Genomic DNA, 20,721 nt, shown 5'->3' on the forward strand with positions numbered 1-20,721 from the left:
AAGATACTGCTGCTTTTTGTAGTACTTCCTATTTTGGGTATATTTTACTGATCTATTAAAAGCCAACCTCTGGGTTTAACAGCAAATCTTACAGATGAAATGTTATTAACTTTACACACCCGCTATCTTGGCAAGAAAAGCTGCCTGTTAATTTCAACAAAGAGTTTATTAGTAGCAGAACTGCTCACGTTTCTGCGAGATTTTCTTAACGTATCGTGCAGGCAAATTTAAAAGCTTTCCTTATAAACGAACCTGGCTTAAAAAGATTAAACTGCTGCCAGAGAAAAAGCTTCAGAAAACTAAATAATCAAAATAGATTAACACGGTGAAGCTTGGCCTTGCAAACTTCAACAAGCACATGAAATTAATAAAGAAAGAGTAGTTACACTTGATCGCTGTTTCTTAAGTTAGATAGTAAAACATACTGAGGGTTGGGTTTTGGCTTCTTTTCAAGTCATGGCAATTCTGTGTTCTCATAAAGGTGTGGCTAAGAAAAGGGTGTTTCAGTATAAAAGAAATTCAGTTCTAAATGTTTCTAAGTCGCTAGCACTGAAAATAAAATTATCAGTTCAAATTAATGATACCTGACACAAGAAAGGACGCAGGATTTTTCATTGGGTCTTCTTACTGAAAAGCAGACATGTAGGCTCAGAGAAGATATGTTGAGTAATGGCAGTTATGTTGAATGAAGGAAAACTAAGTAACTTAATTTTAGAAAGATAATAGATAATCTATAACCTAGGGGAGAAATGAAAATAAATAGGATCATCATTTTTTATTAATCGTTACTTGGATAATATGAATTGCCCAAGAGTTTCATTAATCACTGTTGCAAGAGTGAAGGAAAGCAGACTTGTTAGCTATTTATACCTGGCACAGAAGGGAGCCTAAAGTCTATTGGTAGTACTGTACGGACCTTGTCTTGAAACTTCCAAAACAATCCAGTTGTTAGACTTAGGGATGGAAAAGGCATCTTATTTGACATTCAGCCAAGGATTTCTACATTAATTTTTGCAAGCCACTATTTATGTATTTATTTCTCTATCACATTTACATAGGGTTTACACAGTGACTCTGGGCTACTGCTCGTCCCAATCTACCACACACAAGGTTAATAGTATGGAGATTAAAAAAAAACAAGAAATACTTAATTTGGAGTTATTCCTGCTGTGGTCTGTTACGTTTTACTCTGTTGCAACTCGCTAGCACCACTGATACTAGGATAGTTATTTCTATGTCAGGCTGATAGGACTATTTGGATTTTTTTTGTCTGTTTGTTAAAAATGAACATAGTAAAGGTATATTGTCTTCTCCTTGATGTATGATTTTCTGGTTCCACCACAAATCCGCGAAGCCCTTATTCGCGGAGACATAAGCGCGAAGACTAATTCGCGCCGTTCGAAGCGCTAAGGAAAAACGCGACCCTACTGCGATGACATAATCGCGGAGGGCAAATCCGCGCATTCCCAAGCACTCAGTACCCTAAACCTAACCCTAAACCTAACCCTAAAACAAACCCCTAAACCTAATCCTAACCCTTACCTTAATTGAAATTGGCTTTCTGCTGCGGCGCCGTTTTAAAGCGCCCTTCTGTTGCCGCACTGTTGTTGCGGCGGTGATGACGTCGCGGCTTTAGCGACGCGATTTTATTACCGCTATTTTGACGAGTGCGGTTTTGTCGTGCTACGTGATTTTCTAAGTGCTGATGTTTCCCCACCCCCGCATAATGGATTAAAGATAGTTTAGTCCTATGAATTCTGGTCAGTGATCTCCCTCCAATGAATGGAAGCTTTTCTCCCATTTCTCATAAAATACTTTTTCAAGCAGAAACTGTGAGAAATGATTAAGCCACGACTTTCAGCAAAGAAGGATACTCCTCACTGTTCCGAATGTCAACAATCAGCAACTTTGGTTTGCTAGACTTTGTCTTCTTTGTTGGCGTTTTAGAATGGCCTGGTCCTGTCAGGTCACAGAGGTCAATCAAATCTTCAGCCGAGATCCGTGGTGACACTTCAGATTTCAGATCATTTAATTTGATAGAATCCCTAGACTTTTCGACAAAGAAAAGGAAGTGCAACAAAAGTTATTATTTGCATTGACCATTTCTATGAGTTTGTAAGGAAATATATTTCCACAACTATCTTGCAAGCTATTTGTCATGGCTGCCATTTTTCTCCAGTAGCCTTTTTCAGGAGGGGAGGCATGTCATGGCCACCATTCTGCTTCTTGCTTCCCATCGCGTCTTACCAGCCTGACATTTGCAACAGGGGAGGAGAGAGACTGGAATGTGCATGGTTAAGGCGGTGTTGTGATTGGGATTAGTTCATGGGGCTCATAGGCCACATGGGGTCTGCAATACTCCCGAGTATGATCTGACCCAAATAGAAATGCTACCTGTTTCCAAAAATAAGACCTCCCTGAATAATAAGCCCAAATGGGCTTTGAGCGCATGCACTAAAATAAGCTTTCCCCTGAAAATAAGCCCTTGCCAAAAATATTACAACACAACAGCAGCCATGAGGTGACCATGCTCGCTGCCTCCTGCACCTCAAAAATAATAAAACCTCCCCAAAAATAAGACCAAGCGCTTATTTCAGGGGCAAAAGAAAATAAGACCCTGTCTCATTTTTGGGGAAACACAGCACTTGGAAATATTTAACAAAATAGAGATACAATAAAACATGGATATTACTAAATAATAATAATATATTTAGTTACCAACCAACATAAAGTTTGTGATGAACCTTGCATAAGTTTGGTGCCTTGGTTTAACTCAGGGGTTTCCAAACTTGGCAACATTAAGACTTGTGGACTTTAATTCCCAGAATCCCCTAGCCAGGGGCTGGGGAATTTTGGGAGTTGAAGTAACAAGTGATAAAATTGTCAAGCAGTGAAGATTGCTTGGCGCAGGCTAAAGAGATGTCTGCTATTAGAGGCAGCATTCAGGGAAGCGAAAAATCAGAGTAAGAAGTGAGACAACTGCTTTGTGCATTAATTTGATGGTAGGCCAGGAGAAAGAATGGTTGACACAATGACCCATGTATACACACAACCCATCCACACCCTCACATTTGGACCTACACCCACACAGACATACATAAATACTGAAAAAAATGAACACAACAATGTTTTTATATACTATTATATAAAGTTCCTATTTGATCTTAACATGTTGATGTATTAATTAAAAATGTATTTTTCTAAATCAATGTATAGTCCACAAAGTTTCTTATGTATGTTTAGTGGTTCCATTTCTATCTGAGTTTGACACCACTGTCTATATCCACGTGGCACGTGGAGGCATGTCATCTGGCATGTGCGGCATCACCGTTACTCTTCCGGCTTTCTCGTGCGCATGCATGCACGATGATCAGCTGGCCTTCGTGTGTGTGGCAGTGCCAGAAATTGGAAGAGCTGATCTTCTGTTTGAATGTGCGTAGGCCAACAGATTGTTCCATGCGCGCCAGTAACCGGAAGACAACTTGACCACTGTGCATGCATGCGCTGGAAACTGGAAGTTAATTTTCCAGTGCCTGCATGCCCCCTGGGCAGCTCCACTTCCGGGTTGTGGAACAGATGAGCGTGTGCATGCTCCCTTTTGGCACTTGGTGCCAAAAATATTTTGGGAGAGGACAATAGTTCAGTAAAAGAAGATACCACTGAACAATAAAATTCTAAGACTAGGTTCTTGACATTTCAAAGTGAAAAAGCAACAAATCTTAAGTTCATTGGTGATGCTAAAAAAATAGCAGGAAGACAATGGAAACAAAAAATGGGTTACTTGACCATATATTGGAACAAATGGTAGCTAAAACTCTGTGTAGAAGGTTCCTAGAGTGACTTCATTCTTTACTCCAATTGTAGAGAGGTACAATTTATATGTTATCATACTATAGAAGAAAAATGAGTGGGTATGTGACTTTATTCTTTACTGCAATTGTAATGCAGAAAACAAAACTTTGAATAACTTGTTCGCAGAAAGTATTCATAAACTCTGGAAAAAAAACTTATTTTTAGCTATAAGCAAATTTTGCAATAGTTACCTGAAAAATTGCAAGCTATTTAAAGTGCACTAAAGCCCTAATTAGTTCCCACTTAATAAGAAAGGAAACCACTTCAATCATTTCTCATGAAGAGGTATGTGTTAGGATGGAGAAAGCCTCATAAAGAAACAAATATAAGAGAGTCCTGCTGCTGAAGCAGTATTTATTTTTCATCTGTATAACACCATCCACATTTGTTTTTCTCTGTGGTGGTAAGTCTAGGAGTTTACTTTAGGAAGCGATTAGCACACTGAGGAGAAATTCTGCTCGTGGCATGAAAGGTATTCTACATAATAAATCTAATACCACATTAGCAAAATTCAGAGTTGGTTTTTGATGTAAAAGGATTTGTGGATGATCACTGAAGATATTCAGCTGATAAGAATGTTATGTGTTAAAATCCTATTGCCTGTGGGCTTTGGTTATAATTCTGAGCATTTTGCTAGACTTGGAACTGTGGGACTGGCAAATGTGTACTTGCTTATGAGAAGAACGCAATATGAATTAAAACTTTCAGATTTTTTCCTAGTAATAAAGTATATCTATCTATATCTCCTTTTAAAAATGAAACTATTGCACCACTCAGATAATAACCTCAAAACAAGTGAGGCAGATTTTTATGAGAAAATAAGGGGCGGGGGACATGGAGATATTTCAGTGATTCTGAAAGATTTAGGGATACACACACACACACATACACAAAAACACACATACATACATATTATGGAATATCTTCTGAATATATGCAATATTTGCTATGTAATTTCCATCAAAATTATAAAGTATGTTCCTCAAGCAAATCAATAATTTTAAACCATCATTAAATGCTGATGTTCATGTCTCTTAATACTGCATAAATAGAATAGATAGCAAATCAGTTCAAAGTTGAAAAAATGCACTACTTGAAACAATTTCTTTGTTTAAACTTAACTAAACTAAACTAGATTAGATGAGACTAAAATTAAACTAAACCTAAACTAAATTATTGATACAAAGGAGGAAAGAATGTTTAAGTCTTGTTAACATAATCATAATGAAGGTAAAGAAAAATTAGCATATTTATAAATTGATAGAGACAAAATTGACAAAAATGTTTCCATCAGATGCTCAGGTCATTCCCATAACAATATTTTTCCCAAAATGTATTTCCATTGGTTAATGAGATAACAAACATACCACTTCATACTAGTAACACATGAGCCTACTGGAATGACAAATGATGGATTGGCAATAATAAATTATACTGAAAATAAAATGTAGCCTTAAAAAACATTTTTCAAATTCTTCAGGAGGGGGAAATTAGCTCTTGGGGGGATGAAAAACTTACTTAGAAGCTCCATGATGAGACCCATATAATCTTGAACAACAAAAGCAGTAGAAAAATAGGGGTGGGGAGAAAACCTGGCACTAGATGAAATACTAACACTGGCACATTCTTCAGAGAACATTTTGGATTGAAATGATACTGAAATATAAATAAAGATCACATGACTGTAAGTCAGAAAATAGCTCAACAATTCAAAATGCTTAGTGAGTCGGGTAAAGCAAAGAACCACTTCCTAAAGCTATAGGTTATTAAAATACTTTGTGCATGTAAAACAGAGCTGTCCTTCAATTTGTAAACAGTTAGAAGCTAACATGAATAACACAGATATGTGGAAAAAGTGAATGTGTATTAAAAAAGTCAAAAGTCTGGCTATTGAGTTTAATTCAAGCAATTCCAAATTTCCCATCAATATTTTATTTCAGGGAAATTGAACCAGTGTTGGGTTCCTACCGGTTCAGCTGAACCGGTAGTGGTTTTGCATCATGGATCACTGGAACCAGCAGTGACCCAGGCCTGCCATGCTCCCAAATCGTTCTCCGGGCAGTGCCATAGGCGCCATCTTGTTTTTGGCAGAACAATTTTTATTGCACTGTGCATGCCCATGCATGCGCACAGCGCACCCACGAGTGAATCAGGAGTAGTGCTTGTTGGAACCCACCCCTGAATGGAATGTGCATTATTATAGTCATGGCCCATGTTGTCTTTGGCAGGCTGCTAGTAATCAGTGTGACAAAACCACGGGGACAGGGGAAAAACACTACAATTGCTTAATTAAATGCAATTAGTTTTTACTATTCCCATGTATTTAACATTTTGTTTATATTTCATTGAAGCCAGAATTTGGTAACAATTTTAGAGTGGCCCTGAAAGTTGGACTCAAGACTCTGGATGGCTGGATAACCTTAAGTTCTCAAACTATCCACTCCTGGTTTAAACTGATTCTCCTCATCATAGGAGTTAACTAATTAATCAGACTGTGGGAATTAATTAATCAGATTGTGCTATGTTTATTAGAATTTAGTACCTTTACTGCTATTTATTGCATATAAAGCAAAACAAGTGATGAGATGCTGCATGCACACAAACAATATGTACTAAGCTCCTTTAATTGTCATTTCTTGAACTCTGAATTCATACTTAGAGGATCAGCACTACACAATAACTCAGATTAGAATGTTTCAAAATTTAAGACTTTTCGGCAAGAATCTTGCTCATGCTGTGACATAGCATATGAGAAAGGTGAGATCTTTCCATCTGCCATAGAAGATCAAAATTGAGGTACTATCCTTAAATTCAAGCAAGCAAAATGAATCTCTGTAGTCAGAGATGACTCATTAATCACACGACAGTAACCAGCTGTTCTTCACAGTAATTTCCATGGTCCATGTATGGGTGATTAACCTAATCGTACCTAAATGCAGGTAGCCTTGGATAATATAAGAATGTACTGCACTTCAGAGACAACATTCTGTCAGTCAAAATCTTGGCAGAATCATGGCAATAATGCCTAATGTTTGCAACCAGAATGATGGCTTAGTGAATTCCTGGAATAAATATATTCTTAAAATGCTACTGATACAACTACTGCTTGAATGGAATGTTCTGAAAGTGTTTTGCCAAATCGCAGACACTGTTATCTAATTGAATAAATATTGCAATGAAATTGGAAAGCCCTACTTCTGTCTAGCGAATACAATGAAGATGTTGTGGTTATGAGAAAAAAGACACAAAAAACAATCACCTTTTAATGTCAAGAGCATGTATGATGTAGAGAGTCCTATAGATGTGTCCTGAAAGAAAATGGGAAGGACCAGTTGTTGGTACACATAGAACATTCTGGAGATAAATAAAACTACTTTCCCCTCAAAAATGGCACTAATTATTAGCAAAAGAACCAAACTTTCATTCACCAACATTGATTGTTACCAATAATGCTACTGTCTTCCAAGGGAGAATATAGATTGCATAGCTGCCCAATAATTCATAAAGTGTTACCAGCAGCAGAGAGACAACGAGAAGTTCCAATTTGAAACTGTGTGGTGGGCACATTCAGAAACAACTGTTAAAGCTTTTCAAAAACTGTTAATAGTTGGGTGAAGAGACAAAGTGGGAGGGAGACACACACACACACACACACTCATGGGGGGGGGGAAAGATGGATAGAATTGTGAAAAAAGCAGCTGCTGAAAGATAATACTTTGAAGGCAAGAAAAAAAAGTTTCTTTTCCCTTATCATCAAGAACCTGGGAAGATCAGTGAAGAAAATGGATATTGTAAGCAAAATAGAAAATGTAAAACGTTGCTGCCTAGGCTTTCTTGTACTTACCAAAGAGGAAAAGGTCAGATATAAATAACACATGATAAATCTCAAAATGAGTAAACGTGGATGGAAAACTAAAATAGGAGGCTCCACCTGGCCAAAGACAAAAGAAAAATGCATGGCAGCATAGAAACACTGCCAGATTCACCAAACAATCAGTGCAAATTTCACCATGGCCATTAATCTTGGAAATGACCCTGGTGTCAGCACCTTTAGAGGCCAAAGGTATATAAATGTGTACTTCTGCACAATTGGAAAGTAGCTCCCAATGAGATGGCAGCAAGACTGCTTTTAATCTAACATTGTAAACATGAAGATATTTAACTGTTGAATGGGATAGTATTCAAATTATTTTACAAATGAACAAATAAATAAAGTCCCACCAGTAACAGATGAGGTAAGTATGTTACATCTTCACAGAGTAAAAATGTAGTAGTAGAACACATTGGCAAAATGCTGTTTTTATCACCAAATGAACAGACAATTGGCAAATACACCAAACCCACAGTTCTGTAAGAAGGTTGAATAATAATACTAATTTTGTGCTATTTGATTTCTGAATTATGATGTCACTATTACAACGTCAATGAGGATCCTGACCTGCTCTAACTTGGGGAAGGTACACAGCATATTAAACACTGCTGAGAATTCTAGCTGGTTGATATGACGTTTGTGAACCATGGAATAATGTAGTTTCTATAGCTTAACAATACCTCAACCATACTTCATGTTTTTGCAATCAGTGAAATAGATGGCATGGGGGCAAATAAAAAAAAGAAAGAAGAAAAGAAAAGTAAAAAGAAAAGGTAAGATAGCAGTGGAATAACTAGGCCTTGAGAGACTTCACCTGACACCTTGAAAAGAGGCTAATGTCCAATTTGACAAGAATATGTACAATAAGCCTTGCATTAATAGATAAGTGATGTGACATGAACATTTTCCAGAGTTATCTAAAAGATAAAATTATCGAAGTTCGAGAATTAACTTCCAGTTTGGCTATAGGGCTGTTTTTTGCCCTCTGGAGCTTTCAGGGAAGCCTCCTGAAGGCGAAAAACGGCCCTACGGACAAACCGGAAGTCACTGTTCCAGAACTTCTGGCTTGCCCATAGGCCATAGGGTGAAAAAAGTGTGCGTGGGGTGTCTGTGTCACACTGGTCACATGCACATGTATGGGGGGGAGGGTTCATGCATGCATGCACGCTGGGTCACACGCACAGCATTAGCGGGAGGTGCACAACCCCCCTGTGCTCCTCCCGCTTTTGGCATGTGATTAAAAAAACGTTAGCCATCACTGACCTAGGCAATTTTGACAAGGATTTGATAGTCCCTTAGACAGGAGGCTTCTTAGTCTCACAAGAGAAGCAGAAAATGAATCTGATAACAAAATAATATCGAAAAGAGGGAGATGACCGTTATATGATAACAAAAAGTTATTATTCAATTAACCTTAATGCCTATTATAAATGTGTTCTACATATTAATATACAAACTCAATCACTCTTGGAACTAACCTACTGGAACAGAATGATCATTTAGATTTTTGGAACAATTGTTAATGGAATGGTCTGGATTTCAACTGATGAAAATAATAATTTAATGGGATTCAATGGAAAAGATGGAATGTAATTTATTCCTGCTGTAGGAAACTGTTGCTAGATTTGCCAGCAGTTCTCTTTCTGACTAGTTGTTACCCAATGCCAATATGTTTGCCTATTGAATGTAACTTTTGCAAATTAATCTTCAGTATTATTGGTTTTAGAGCTTACTAAGTAATACATCTTCCATTGTAGGCTAACGTGTAAACCAGTATGCCAACTTTAAGATATTGAATGTATTTATCAGAAGTACAGGCTCCTGCCAAATACTCTACATACAGAATCTATATAAAACTATTTTCCATTTGAAATGCAAACTAAAGAAGGGCTGGGTTTTTTCCTTTACTCAAGCAACCCTGATATAATGGGATTTGGAGAGGAGGAATCAAACTCCTTCCTATACATTGTAAAAAATCTCTGTCCAATTCAAGGAAGTAACATTGACAAGAATTTCGTCCATGAATCCTTAGTCATTTTCTAAGAAACTCTGGGATGTGAAATGACATTGCTGCTGAACCTTGTATCACCTTGGTCTTCAAATAGGAAGAAGGGGTTGTTTTGGTTTCTCTGCCTGGTAAAGATCAAATATCCTCTGAAGGTAGAAGGTGGCTTGACCCAAACTCTTATTTCCTCAACAACCACTACAAAAATGTGCTTGCAAACTCACTCAGAATGTGTTTGATTTTGAAATCCTTCTTGTCATAGTCTTTTTATGATTATAATAACTATTCATAATTTTACAAGCAAATGATGTCCAACAAAAAATCAAGAGCCAACATTTCCCCCTTCATTTGGATATAAATCAATTAAAAATGGAATATTCAGGGTTTAAATAAATAATGTATGGTGTTACACATATATTAATTATATGACCTGCTAACACATTAAGTTTTAGAAGGACACAAACCATTTCAAATTCTAAATATTTTGGGTTTGGGGCAAATAGTTCCAGCGCAAATATTCTGATCCTCTTCCGACATTCCAGAAGTGTTCCAACCTTGATATGGACCAGCTGTTTCAAACTCAAAGCAGGTGTCCAAATGTTCTTCATACCACCATTTGGTTCCTTAAGTTTACATTTTGGTTCATTTTATTACACTCATTCACTATGATTAAGTATATCAACTCAACTCAATTCAACTCACTTAATGTTTGTATTTTTGCAAGAGGCAAAGTACAAGTGTAATTCCAACATTCTTGAAAAGATGACATATATAGATAGTGCCAAAACTTTATGCACTCCCTGGTTGAATCTTTGAGCTTATTATGTTTAATGATAGGCACACCCACTCATTTTTCTTCTATAGTATGATATCAAAATAGGAATAGGAATTAGTTATTAAGCTGTTAGACTATGAACATAATGTAACTAAGGTTCAAATCCATCTGTAGCAACAAAAATTTCATGGACAACATAAGCCATCACTATCTTTCAGGCTTGTGATTTGGAAGAAAGAGGATTTAAACCCTATGAATGAATAAATAAATGCAATTCTAAACAGACCTAAAATATTTAAACTTTCTATTCTGTTATAATGTAAGACAACTAAATAACTCACCAGGTCACTCCTGGATGTATCCTGATAGTCTGATGAGAAACAAGATATTAGACTTCTTGTAGAATTGCTTTCATTGGTTTGTTTAGGATGCTGGGCATATTGTCTGTATGTAGCACTTTTGGGAGTCCAGCAGAAAAGGTTAATTGATTCATGGACACACCGTTCAATATCAATTTCTGGAAATGAGACACCAATGAAAAAATGAAAGAAAAGAAGTGAGTATTCAAATAAGAACAAAAACTGCAGCTGACAAGCACATTTTAAAAGAACACATTATTCTAAAATAAATTCATTTTGTTTTTTTAACATACCTCGTAAATATGATAAAATAAGCATGAAACTTATTTCTCTTCTACTGCCATGTAACCAAGAGAAAAGAACAAGGTTTAAGATGAGGTATAGACTTTAAATTACAATATGTAATTACAGCTTCTGGGCATTCTGTAATGTTTTTAGGGTAAAATGTGGCAAAATCAGAAAAAAAAGGTTTAGGACAGGGGCCAGCAACCTCCAGTTCTGGAACCGCATGTGGCTCTTTCATCCCTATTGCGGCTCCCCGTTTTTGGTCAGGTCCACAATTGATAGGGCGTTCGGATAGGACAATAGAGGAAAAAGGATGCCGCGCGAGCAGGAGACTCTATGGTGGGGGAACCGGACTTCTGGTTAGCTCCAGAATTGAACAGGGGGCTTTTATTTAGGACCTTTGTAGCTCTTTGAGTGAAGAAGGTTGTCGACCTCTGGTTTAGGGGGAACTAAGTTAGAGAACTAAGAAATTGACAAAGAAATTGAAGTATGCTGTAAAGCAAAATTCTCTGAATTTTTAAGTCACCTAGAGTCACCTCCAGGAAGCATATAAATTGAATAAAGAAATAAAATTTGTAGTCAAGGTGGCTGGCTTTCACTACTTGATAAAATTGTGCAATAAAATTTGAAAATGAAAAATTGGAAAACTATAAACAATATAATACAATTAGCAACAAACGATGTTGTTATAATATTAGTAGGCCAAAAAGTACCAATATAAAAAAGCCCTGAAGTGTGGATTAATTGTTGAGTATGAATGGTTAGAAGTTCTTACTGAAGTTTTGAAAATATTTATATAAATTGTAAAACCATGTTTCTGTCTCTTAATATTTATTTTTTTAAAACTTATGGCAATTTGTGTCTTATAATTTGGAGTAGTGTTGTGTCTTTTCTACAAAATTACTTTCCTGCAAAGTCACATATATTCCGTGTGTCTGAAATCAGGACAAAGACATATTAGAAGGACACCACCTTTTACGGTTGGGGAGAAGGTAGGATAAAAATGCTTAATAAAACCTTAGTAATCAACTTTCAACAAAATTTCTCCTTTACCAAATTCATAATTCATAGCAATCTAGCTTGAAAACATCGACAGGTTATTTATAAAAATTAAGGAAGTCTGGTTAATAAATTTACTTGCTGAAGATTTAATGATCTGCAGCAGTGGTGAGGTTCAATTTTTTTTTTACTACCGGTTCTGTGGGTGTGGCTTTGTGGTCCTGGCAGGGGAAGGATACTACAAAATCCCTATTCCCTCCCCACTCTCAAAATTTCCGCTACCGGTTCTCCAGAACCTGTCAGAACTGGCTGAATACCATCTCTGATCTGTAGTAAAAAAAAAAAAAAACTACTGAATTTTCCAAAAACTTGTACTTGTATGCACTAGTAAGTTATTAGAGATAGGAGAAACTTGAACTGTGCATAGCACTCCATAATAATATATTAATTTTCAGAGGCTTTTCAAAGATAGTTGATAACACAAGGCAAACATAGATAGATAACAAAGGATACTTTTTTGAGAAAAAACAATCTTTCTGCAAAGACTGATCACAGGAAAAATAGTAATTTAAAACTGGCAAAATGTTATATGAATAGCACTGGAAAAAATGAACCATGCAGTCTCACATAAAGTAATCCACTTTAAAGCTTGCTCCTTTGAAATACAGGGGGAAATTTAGGAATGATCAATGGTTTGTCCATCTCAAAATTGGCTTTAAGAACTGGACTGACCCACAGCCTCAAACAGTTTATTTCCTAGGTTAGGTCACTCTCTATAGAACAGAAATAATACAGTGCTCCATAATAATAATAATAATAAAATGAACATATACATGACCTACAGCATAGCATATACATCCCATTGTTTTGGGATATTTAATTCATAATGTATCTGATTTTAAGCTGCGATCTGTCTGAAGAGATCCCATATATGCTCTATTATAAATCCAAATTTTTTTTCCCAGTTTTGCAATTACTTTACTGCAAATACCTGTTTCTTTGGCTATACCTGTTTCTTTGGATGTATTGCAAAGGAAAACGAGTTTATAAAGCACTCTTCCCTTTGAAAATGATTATGATCTCCTCTGGATCAGAAGCTGCACACCAGACAGTCTGAGGAGCCAATGGGCAAACAGCCATTGGAACAGAATTGGGAGGCAATGAGGCTGAGCAGAAAGGGCTGACTAAGATAATGAGGGACCAGAGTCTGGCAGGATGCCTACCAGAGGAACATACTGGCAGCCACAGAAACCAAAACAAAGATGAGCTTCGTTGGGAGCAGATGACAACAAAAAATTCTAAACGAGTCTTTTGGACTGGATTTATAGAATAACTTAGGTAGTTCAAAGTTGGCCACTACTAATCAGATGATCTACATGAAATACAGTTCAAGGCATGGTTCAATGTGAAGGAGAAATAATTCTCTCTCTCTCTCTCTCTCTCTCTCTCTCTCTCTCTTTCTCTCTCTCTCTCCCTCCCTCCCTCCTCCCTCTCTCTGTGAAGTTTTCTTGGAAGTAGTTTTCTATGTGTCTCTTTCTGAAGGTAAGTATGACTGGCCCAAGGCCACCCAGCTAGCTTTCTGCCTAAGACAGGACTAGATCTCAAAGTTTTCCAGCTTGCAGAAAAAAAGCATTTAAGAAATTCACTAGAAATTGAGGTATAAGAAGTAACAGTATTGCTGCCAAAAGATTCTTAATCAGGTGCAGATGAAGAACCCATCACACTGTTTAAAGAAGTAGTTTAAATACTGCTTTGTGTCAATACCTAGAAAATAAAACTGTGGTGTGAAGATTGGGAAAGATCCCTATTCATATTCTAAAAAAGGGAAATATTTCCAAGTTGATATGCAAACTATGAAACTATTGTAATAATTAAGAAAGAAGAACAGATACATACATAAACACAGAAATGATAGATGAACAAGCCAGTTTCATAAAAAAATAAGGGGAATGAGATTGTTTAATATCTTTAATAAGATGGATAATCGAGAGCAAGAGAACATAAGAAGGATTTTTATCTATGTATTATTGATTACAAGAGTTTTGGTTGGCAAGATCATACCTGAATGTAAAATATATTAAGGCATGTGTTTATTTTGATTCTTTCTTCTTAGGAATCATTATAATGGACAGAATGTAAGAACTGGATTTGAGAAAAACACACTGGTTGAAAACTAAATAAGGGAATGCGACACAATATGGATTTCCACCCATATCTGTTTAGCTTGTAAAGATTTTACAGCCACAATACAATGGCTGTATTGAAAGAGATGTCAGCTGAAATCAAAATTGAAGGACAAAACATCAACTGCCTGAACGTCTATAGAGATTCTCAGTCATCCAGATCATGGTTGTTTCAAAGGGGCTTTTTTTAGGAGGCAACTGGACTTTCTTCTTCTTTTGAAGATGTTTGCTTCATATCCAATAAATTTCTTCAGCTCTGACAGGATAGTGGGGAATGGAAGGATTTATATTCCTTGCAGACAGCTGGTCATTTGCATCTTTTTGGAGCAGGGGTGTCAAACTTGCATTATCACAGCGTCGTCATGTGATGTATTGCGACTTTTCCCCGCTTTGCTAAATCAGGCGTGGGTGTGGCCAGCATATGACACATCTGGCTCGCGAGTTTGAGCTCTGTTTTAGAGGGTCCTTGAAACACTTGGAGGTTTATCTGTGTCCTCAGAGTAACCTGTTGCCTCCTGAAAAAGCACCTTTGGGACAACCATGACCCGAATGACTGACTGAAAAGTTAATCAGCATGGATTTATAAACATCATAGAGATCAGGTGGAAAACATGAATAATTACAAGAATTATCGTATTTTTCAGAATATAAGATGCACCTCCCCCCAAAAAAGAGGGTGAAAACTTGAGTGCGTCTTATACACTGAATGTAGCCCCATCCACCCATTTCCCCCTACCGTTTGGCTCCTGCCTCCCAGCAATTTTACCTCTTTGCAGCAAACGGGGACTTGCGGAGGCTTCAATAAGCTATAGCAATCCCTGCAGCCTGTAACAGCTGATGATCGGGAGAAACTAAAAGTGAAACTTCCTGTTTGCTCCACGTGGCAAATTGCTGGGAGGCAGATTTTTTTCTTCTTCTGCCAATCAGGCTGTTGGCTGCAAAGAGGTAAGTCAACAACTATAAATGCCTATAGCAGTAATGATGAACCTTTTTGGGCTCCCATGCCAAAAGTGGGGGGAGCGCAAGGGGGTCGTACGCAGACGTGCCATATGCATAATGCTATGCACGCAACCCCCCATGCCCATATGCGCCCATGCCCATGCGTGCTCATCCTGCGCATGTGCGGGTGACACCCCCTTTTGGCCCGCAATAGACTTGGTTTTTGCCCTCCCCAGGCTCCAGAGGCTTTCAAGGAGCCTGAGGAGGGCGAAAACAGCTTCCCCTGCTCTCCTGAGGCTCTTTGCTGTCTCCTGGACTGTACTGGTGGCCACTGAAGAGCCTGCTCTTGGAAGTGGAGGCTGTGGCCGATGGGCTTGGCCCTGGGCTCTTTCTCTGCCTGCCTGGGAGATGAAGCCCAGGGAGGAATATAACAGCCATTTTGGAGGGAATGGTCCCAGCACCTTCCATTTATATGCCTGCCACTCCCTGTCACCTTCGGAGGCAACAGAGACTGCTCCTCTTGGTGGGGTGGCTGAGCTGGCCCGCGCCGGGCCCCAAGCCTCGTGACCACTCCACCCAGTGCACAGACTTTGTCTCTATTGCGGCCTGAGAAGGCCTGCACTTTGGCTGGCCGACGCCTTGGGAGACCCAATTCCTGGCTCCATGTTCCTGACCTGGGTTATGAGACAACCCCTGGGCATTATCCTCCGCCCCCTACAATGCTATTGCCACTACCATCTCTGCCAGGCATGTTGCCTACGTCCATGCCACTGCCGCCTCAAGTCCCAGTAGTCATTCCGCCAGTTCCATCAGATGCACCAAAAGCATCTGCAACCACCTGCCACACAGTGGCTTCTCCTTCTGGCTGCTCCAGCATCCCAGCCAGAAGCAGCACTGTGACCGCTGCCGAGGGCGAGGGGGCGGTGGTGGCAAGGATGGGCAAGGGCTTCCCTCCCTCCCCACCCGAGCGGGCTACTTGCAGAGCTCCAGCCGATGAGGATCCGCGGTCTGGAATGCTGCTGCTTCCAGCCGGGATATATTCTGCCAGGTCCTCGGCGGTGTCTTCATACAGGTAGCTTGCCTTCCCACCAGCAGCTCCTCCAGTGTCCTAGCTGGAAGCAGCAGTGCAACAGCCGCTGTTACCAGGGTGAAGGGTTTGCAGTGGTGTGAACAGGCGACCGCCACCCCTTTGTCCCTTCCCCAACAGTGGCTGTTGCACTTCCTCTTCCAGCCAGGATGTTGGCGGAGTAGCTGTTGGCAGGGAGGCAAGCTACCTGCATAAAGACCCGCTCTGCATCTTTTGGCATGCACGGCCGTTGCTCTTCCTGTTGCTGTTTTTTGCGTGTGCATGCGTGCCAGGAACCAGATCACCAAATGGTTGATGTGGATGTGCACCCTGGAAACAAAAAGATCATTTTGTGGTGTGCGCATGCACACAGGCGGTTCCACTTCTGCTTTCTGGCACACCAATGCCTGTGAAGACCAGCTGGCTGCTGCGCCCGAACCTGGAAGAGCAACTGGTGATGGCTCCGCGTGCCATAGGTTCGCCATCACGGGCCTATAGAATGTTCAAATTATTAGACTTATTTTTAAAAGATTGCTTTATTATTATTCTAGACAACTTAACAAAATGAAGAAGCTTTTTAAAATAAATGCTTGTTCTGAAGAGGCCCATGCTATTGTTTTAAAAAGTGCTATTCTTTTAAATAGCAGAGAATAACTATACTTCCAGAAAGCACATCAATTTTAACAGCATCTGTACAAGTATAGTCTGAATTATAACACTATAATCAGTGTATATTGTCTGTAATGTTTGTGGCAAGGAGGCAAATTGCTGAGAGGCAGAGGCAGATATTTCTCTCTTGTTTTTCCCCCCAAAATCTAGGTGCATCTTATACTTCAGAGCGTCTTATACTCCTAAAAATACGGTATCAGCCTTAAATTAAATGGCATCTTTTTTGCAGTTCATGGCATTATAGAAACAGGTGTGTGAAAATAAATCACTTACTTTCTCTACCAAAGCCAAATTTTCTACCTCATACTTGGCTGCAAGCTATTCAATATTGGCAGCTATGAATAGCTTTTGTTTCATAATTCCCTTATACACCTTTGATGAAGTTTTGAAACCTGTTGTATAAACACATCTGCTTCTTGCTCCTAGTCAAACTCATCAGACATACGTAATTCCAAAATTCATAAGGATAAACAAAACTCTTCTACAAACATTCAGCTCTTATGTCTATCTGTGAAACAGAAATAGTAAAATCCTAATGTTCTGTGTTTATTTCTTTCATGAAGCACTGAGCTAGCTCCTTGATACATGTTCAGAAAACGTTAGCTCCATTCCCATTTGCTAATGGAACTGTTTACATATTTGAGCTATTTTTATTATCTGTACATGTCTTGATACTTCATGATGCAGTTGCTGCAATCTAAAGATGTTTTGGAACATATGGAGACACACCTCTTTGCTTTTCTACAAAGCAGTCATATCTTTTCATGGAACTATGCTACAGCTGTGAAAGACAGCTGCAGGTTTCTGGGAAGATATGAGTCACCCAGAGTTGGTTATAAAATGGGCATGGGGTATAAATATTTAACCAACCAACCAACCAACCAACCAACCAACCAACCAACCAACGCTTTAAGGACCTGTAAACATATGCTAAATGCTTCAAATTACTTTTTTGAGTCTTTAAATTTTAAGTGCGCCACAGTCCTAATCTACATGTCTAGATCAAAGAAACAAATATTGTATTTTTTGGCCTATAAGACACTCCACAGTATAAGACGCATCTTAGTTTTGGGGGAGGAAAATAAGAAAAAAAATTCTGCCTCTGCCTGCTAGCATCCATGGTATTCATCTGTTCTGTCAGTGTGTGAGAGAGTTGAGGACTGTTTGGAAACAAACATTATTTGCTGTGTGAACAACAAGAAAGGAGACAGCAAGGAGCTTTGTGTACTAAAGCTGTATGCTGTGCTGAATTCTGAAACTAAAACTGAAATTGAAACTTCTCTCCTCTGCTGAACTACCACGTTGGAAAACCTGCTTTTGGTATTGTATGTTTACTTAAGGTGTTATGTTATATATAAAGAGAAGTTATTGAATCCTGCTGAATGAGTTACACCTCCTTGCAGCAAAAAGCGAACAGCCAGGTCAGCTTCAGCATATTATTGCAGCCTGACTCAGCATGAGCAGCTGATTGGTGGGTTGATCGGCCTCCCGGAATACTGCCAATCAGCTGATCCAGGCTGCAGGGATTGCCACAGACCATTGCCTCCTCCGTGCCTTGCGTTTTTGGCTACATTCGATGTATAAGATGCACCCAAATTTTCACCCGTAGTTTTAATCATCAACATTAGATAGATATACTTAATATTCAAAGGAAATCTCTTATTCCCTCTCTTTAAATCGAATGAGCCACGGCAGGGCTTCCTTTTTCATAGGAAGCACCTGTGAAAAAAAGTGACATTAGGAGAATATGTGTAATATTAGAATTGAGATTTACTAAAATGTCTCTCTTTTCTGGAAAACATCTACAACACAAACAAAAGTATGATTTTTTTAAAAAAAGGCAGTGAGGTATTGTGGAAGGTCAGGTAACATGCTAATTAGGAAGTAGGGTTAAGGTTAGGGTTAAATTATGCATGCTGTAAGTAAAATATTTGCTGTTTTGCATAAAGAATTCCAGAGAAATAGTTGATTCAGAAAAAAGTTCTTTTGTGACACTGTTTTAAAAAATATATAAGCTACATTTTATTAAATTCTGGGCTTTCTATGGAAATAACAGCACAAAACCTAATATTTATGTGTATACAGGTGAGTACGTGTGTGTACATGTCAATACAGCCATAGAAAGTGGATATCAGTTTGCAATCCCAGGATTACTTCAAATGCTGATGCAGTAAGCCTTTCAAGGGCTCACACTGTTCAGCTCAATACTTCCCTTGTTTGAAGCCTGCCTTTTTCTCACATCAAAGGAGAATCAGACTGAATGACAATGATACAATTTTGATTACAGTGTGCATTTATTGCAACTGAATTTACCCTAGCTGCTGAACTTTGGTGACACAAGATACCGAGGACTTGCCCAAAAGCCTTCTTGAGGCCTTTTAAAAGGTAAAGGTTCCCCTCGCACATATGTACTAGTCGTTCCTCACTCCAGGGGGTAGTGCCATTTCAAAGCCAAAGAGCCAGCACTGTCCGAAGATGCCACTGTGGTCATGTGGCCGGCATGACTAAACACTGAAGGCGCACGGAACACTGTTACCTTCTCACCAAAGGTGGTTCCTATTTTTCTACTTGCATTTTTATGTGCTTTCGAACTGCTAGGTTGGCAGAAGCTGGGACAAGTAATGGGAGCTCACTCCATTACGTGGTGCTAGCCGACCTTACTGATCGACAAGCTCAGCGTTTTAGCCACTGAGCCACCGCATCCCTAGCTTTTCCAGACCGCAAAATTAATATGGTCAGTCCTGGTTCAAATTGTATTTCTCATCTGGCCTTGCCAATGTCTAAAGTAAGTAGGAATTCTGAAAATTATATTTGTGCACACCTGGCAAGCAGCAGTTACTCTACACCGTGATCTGAAGTATATGCCACATATCCTTTGAAGAGAGAATCTATGCAAACTCTTAGGTATTTTTTTTTTAATGACAGTTAAGGAGAAATCATTACAACCTACAACGCAGACTACAACCTCAATTCAGGTACACATAAATTCACATAATGAACTAGTTCAGAACTCTACTTCAATTAAGAATGGTTCTTTAAAATCTTAGTTAGGAGCTGGTCCCAACCATTTAACAAAGATTCTTAGTTCTTAGATGGTTTTAAAAACTTTAGTTGAGATGCCAAGATTATTTAAATAAGATGTTAAAAAGTAAACCAGGGCTCACTGGAATTCTGGTTCTTTACCAAAAATAGAACTATTCCTAAAAGAGGCCCCTTAATGTCTGATTTTTTTTCCTGTACTATTATCTAGGGCATACTTCTAACCCAGTAATTTTCTCATGTAGTAATTTCAATTTGCCTTGCATGTTTCCTACAAACAAATCCCAGAACCTTCAACAGTCTATGTTCAAAAATTTCATAAGAAATTTGCAATCTGGTATGAACCATGGTTAACAAAATTACCCCAAAACATTACACAAACCACTCAGTTTGATGAGTTAGATTTCCATTGCTTGAGTGCCCTCCCTCCCTCCCTCCCTCCCTCCATCTATCTAGGAATGACTACGAGAGACAGGAGGGAGATCTCAGATTGGACATTCAACAGGTAAAAGATGTTTCAGCCCACAGAAGGGAAGATGGCATGGGAAACATTTCAGAAAAGACCTGCCCTAGATTTCCAGAGAGTAAAAAGAAAGGATGAGAGAAATACTTTCGGCCTTGCAAGATTCTTAATCGTACAATAAAGCTAGAGTTAGTACTCTTGGTTGTGCTTCTTGTC

General features: G+C 38.7%; 1 protein-coding gene across 2 annotated transcripts in view; it reads right to left on the reverse strand.

Annotated features, from left to right (window-relative positions):
• Positions 1-20,721, reverse strand: part of TBCK (TBC1 domain containing kinase) — an 89,440-nt gene that overhangs the window by 15,789 nt on the left and 52,930 nt on the right. For both annotated transcript variants that reach the window (XM_014062210.2, XM_087724182.1), the window contains exons 23-24: positions 10,845-11,020; positions 1,875-2,050 (exon numbers count right to left, since the gene is read on the reverse strand). In XM_014062210.2, the coding sequence (XP_013917685.1) occupies positions 1,875-2,050; positions 10,845-11,020 (352 nt within the window). The remainder of the gene's footprint in view (positions 1-1,874; positions 2,051-10,844; positions 11,021-20,721) is intronic.

The sequence above is a fragment of the Thamnophis sirtalis genome, unplaced genomic scaffold, assembly GCF_051295495.1.
Source record: "Thamnophis sirtalis isolate CommonGarterSnake01/CBP01778 unplaced genomic scaffold, rThaSir2_p1.2 scaffold_10, whole genome shotgun sequence".
Taxonomy (NCBI): domain Eukaryota; kingdom Metazoa; phylum Chordata; class Lepidosauria; order Squamata; family Natricidae; genus Thamnophis; species Thamnophis sirtalis.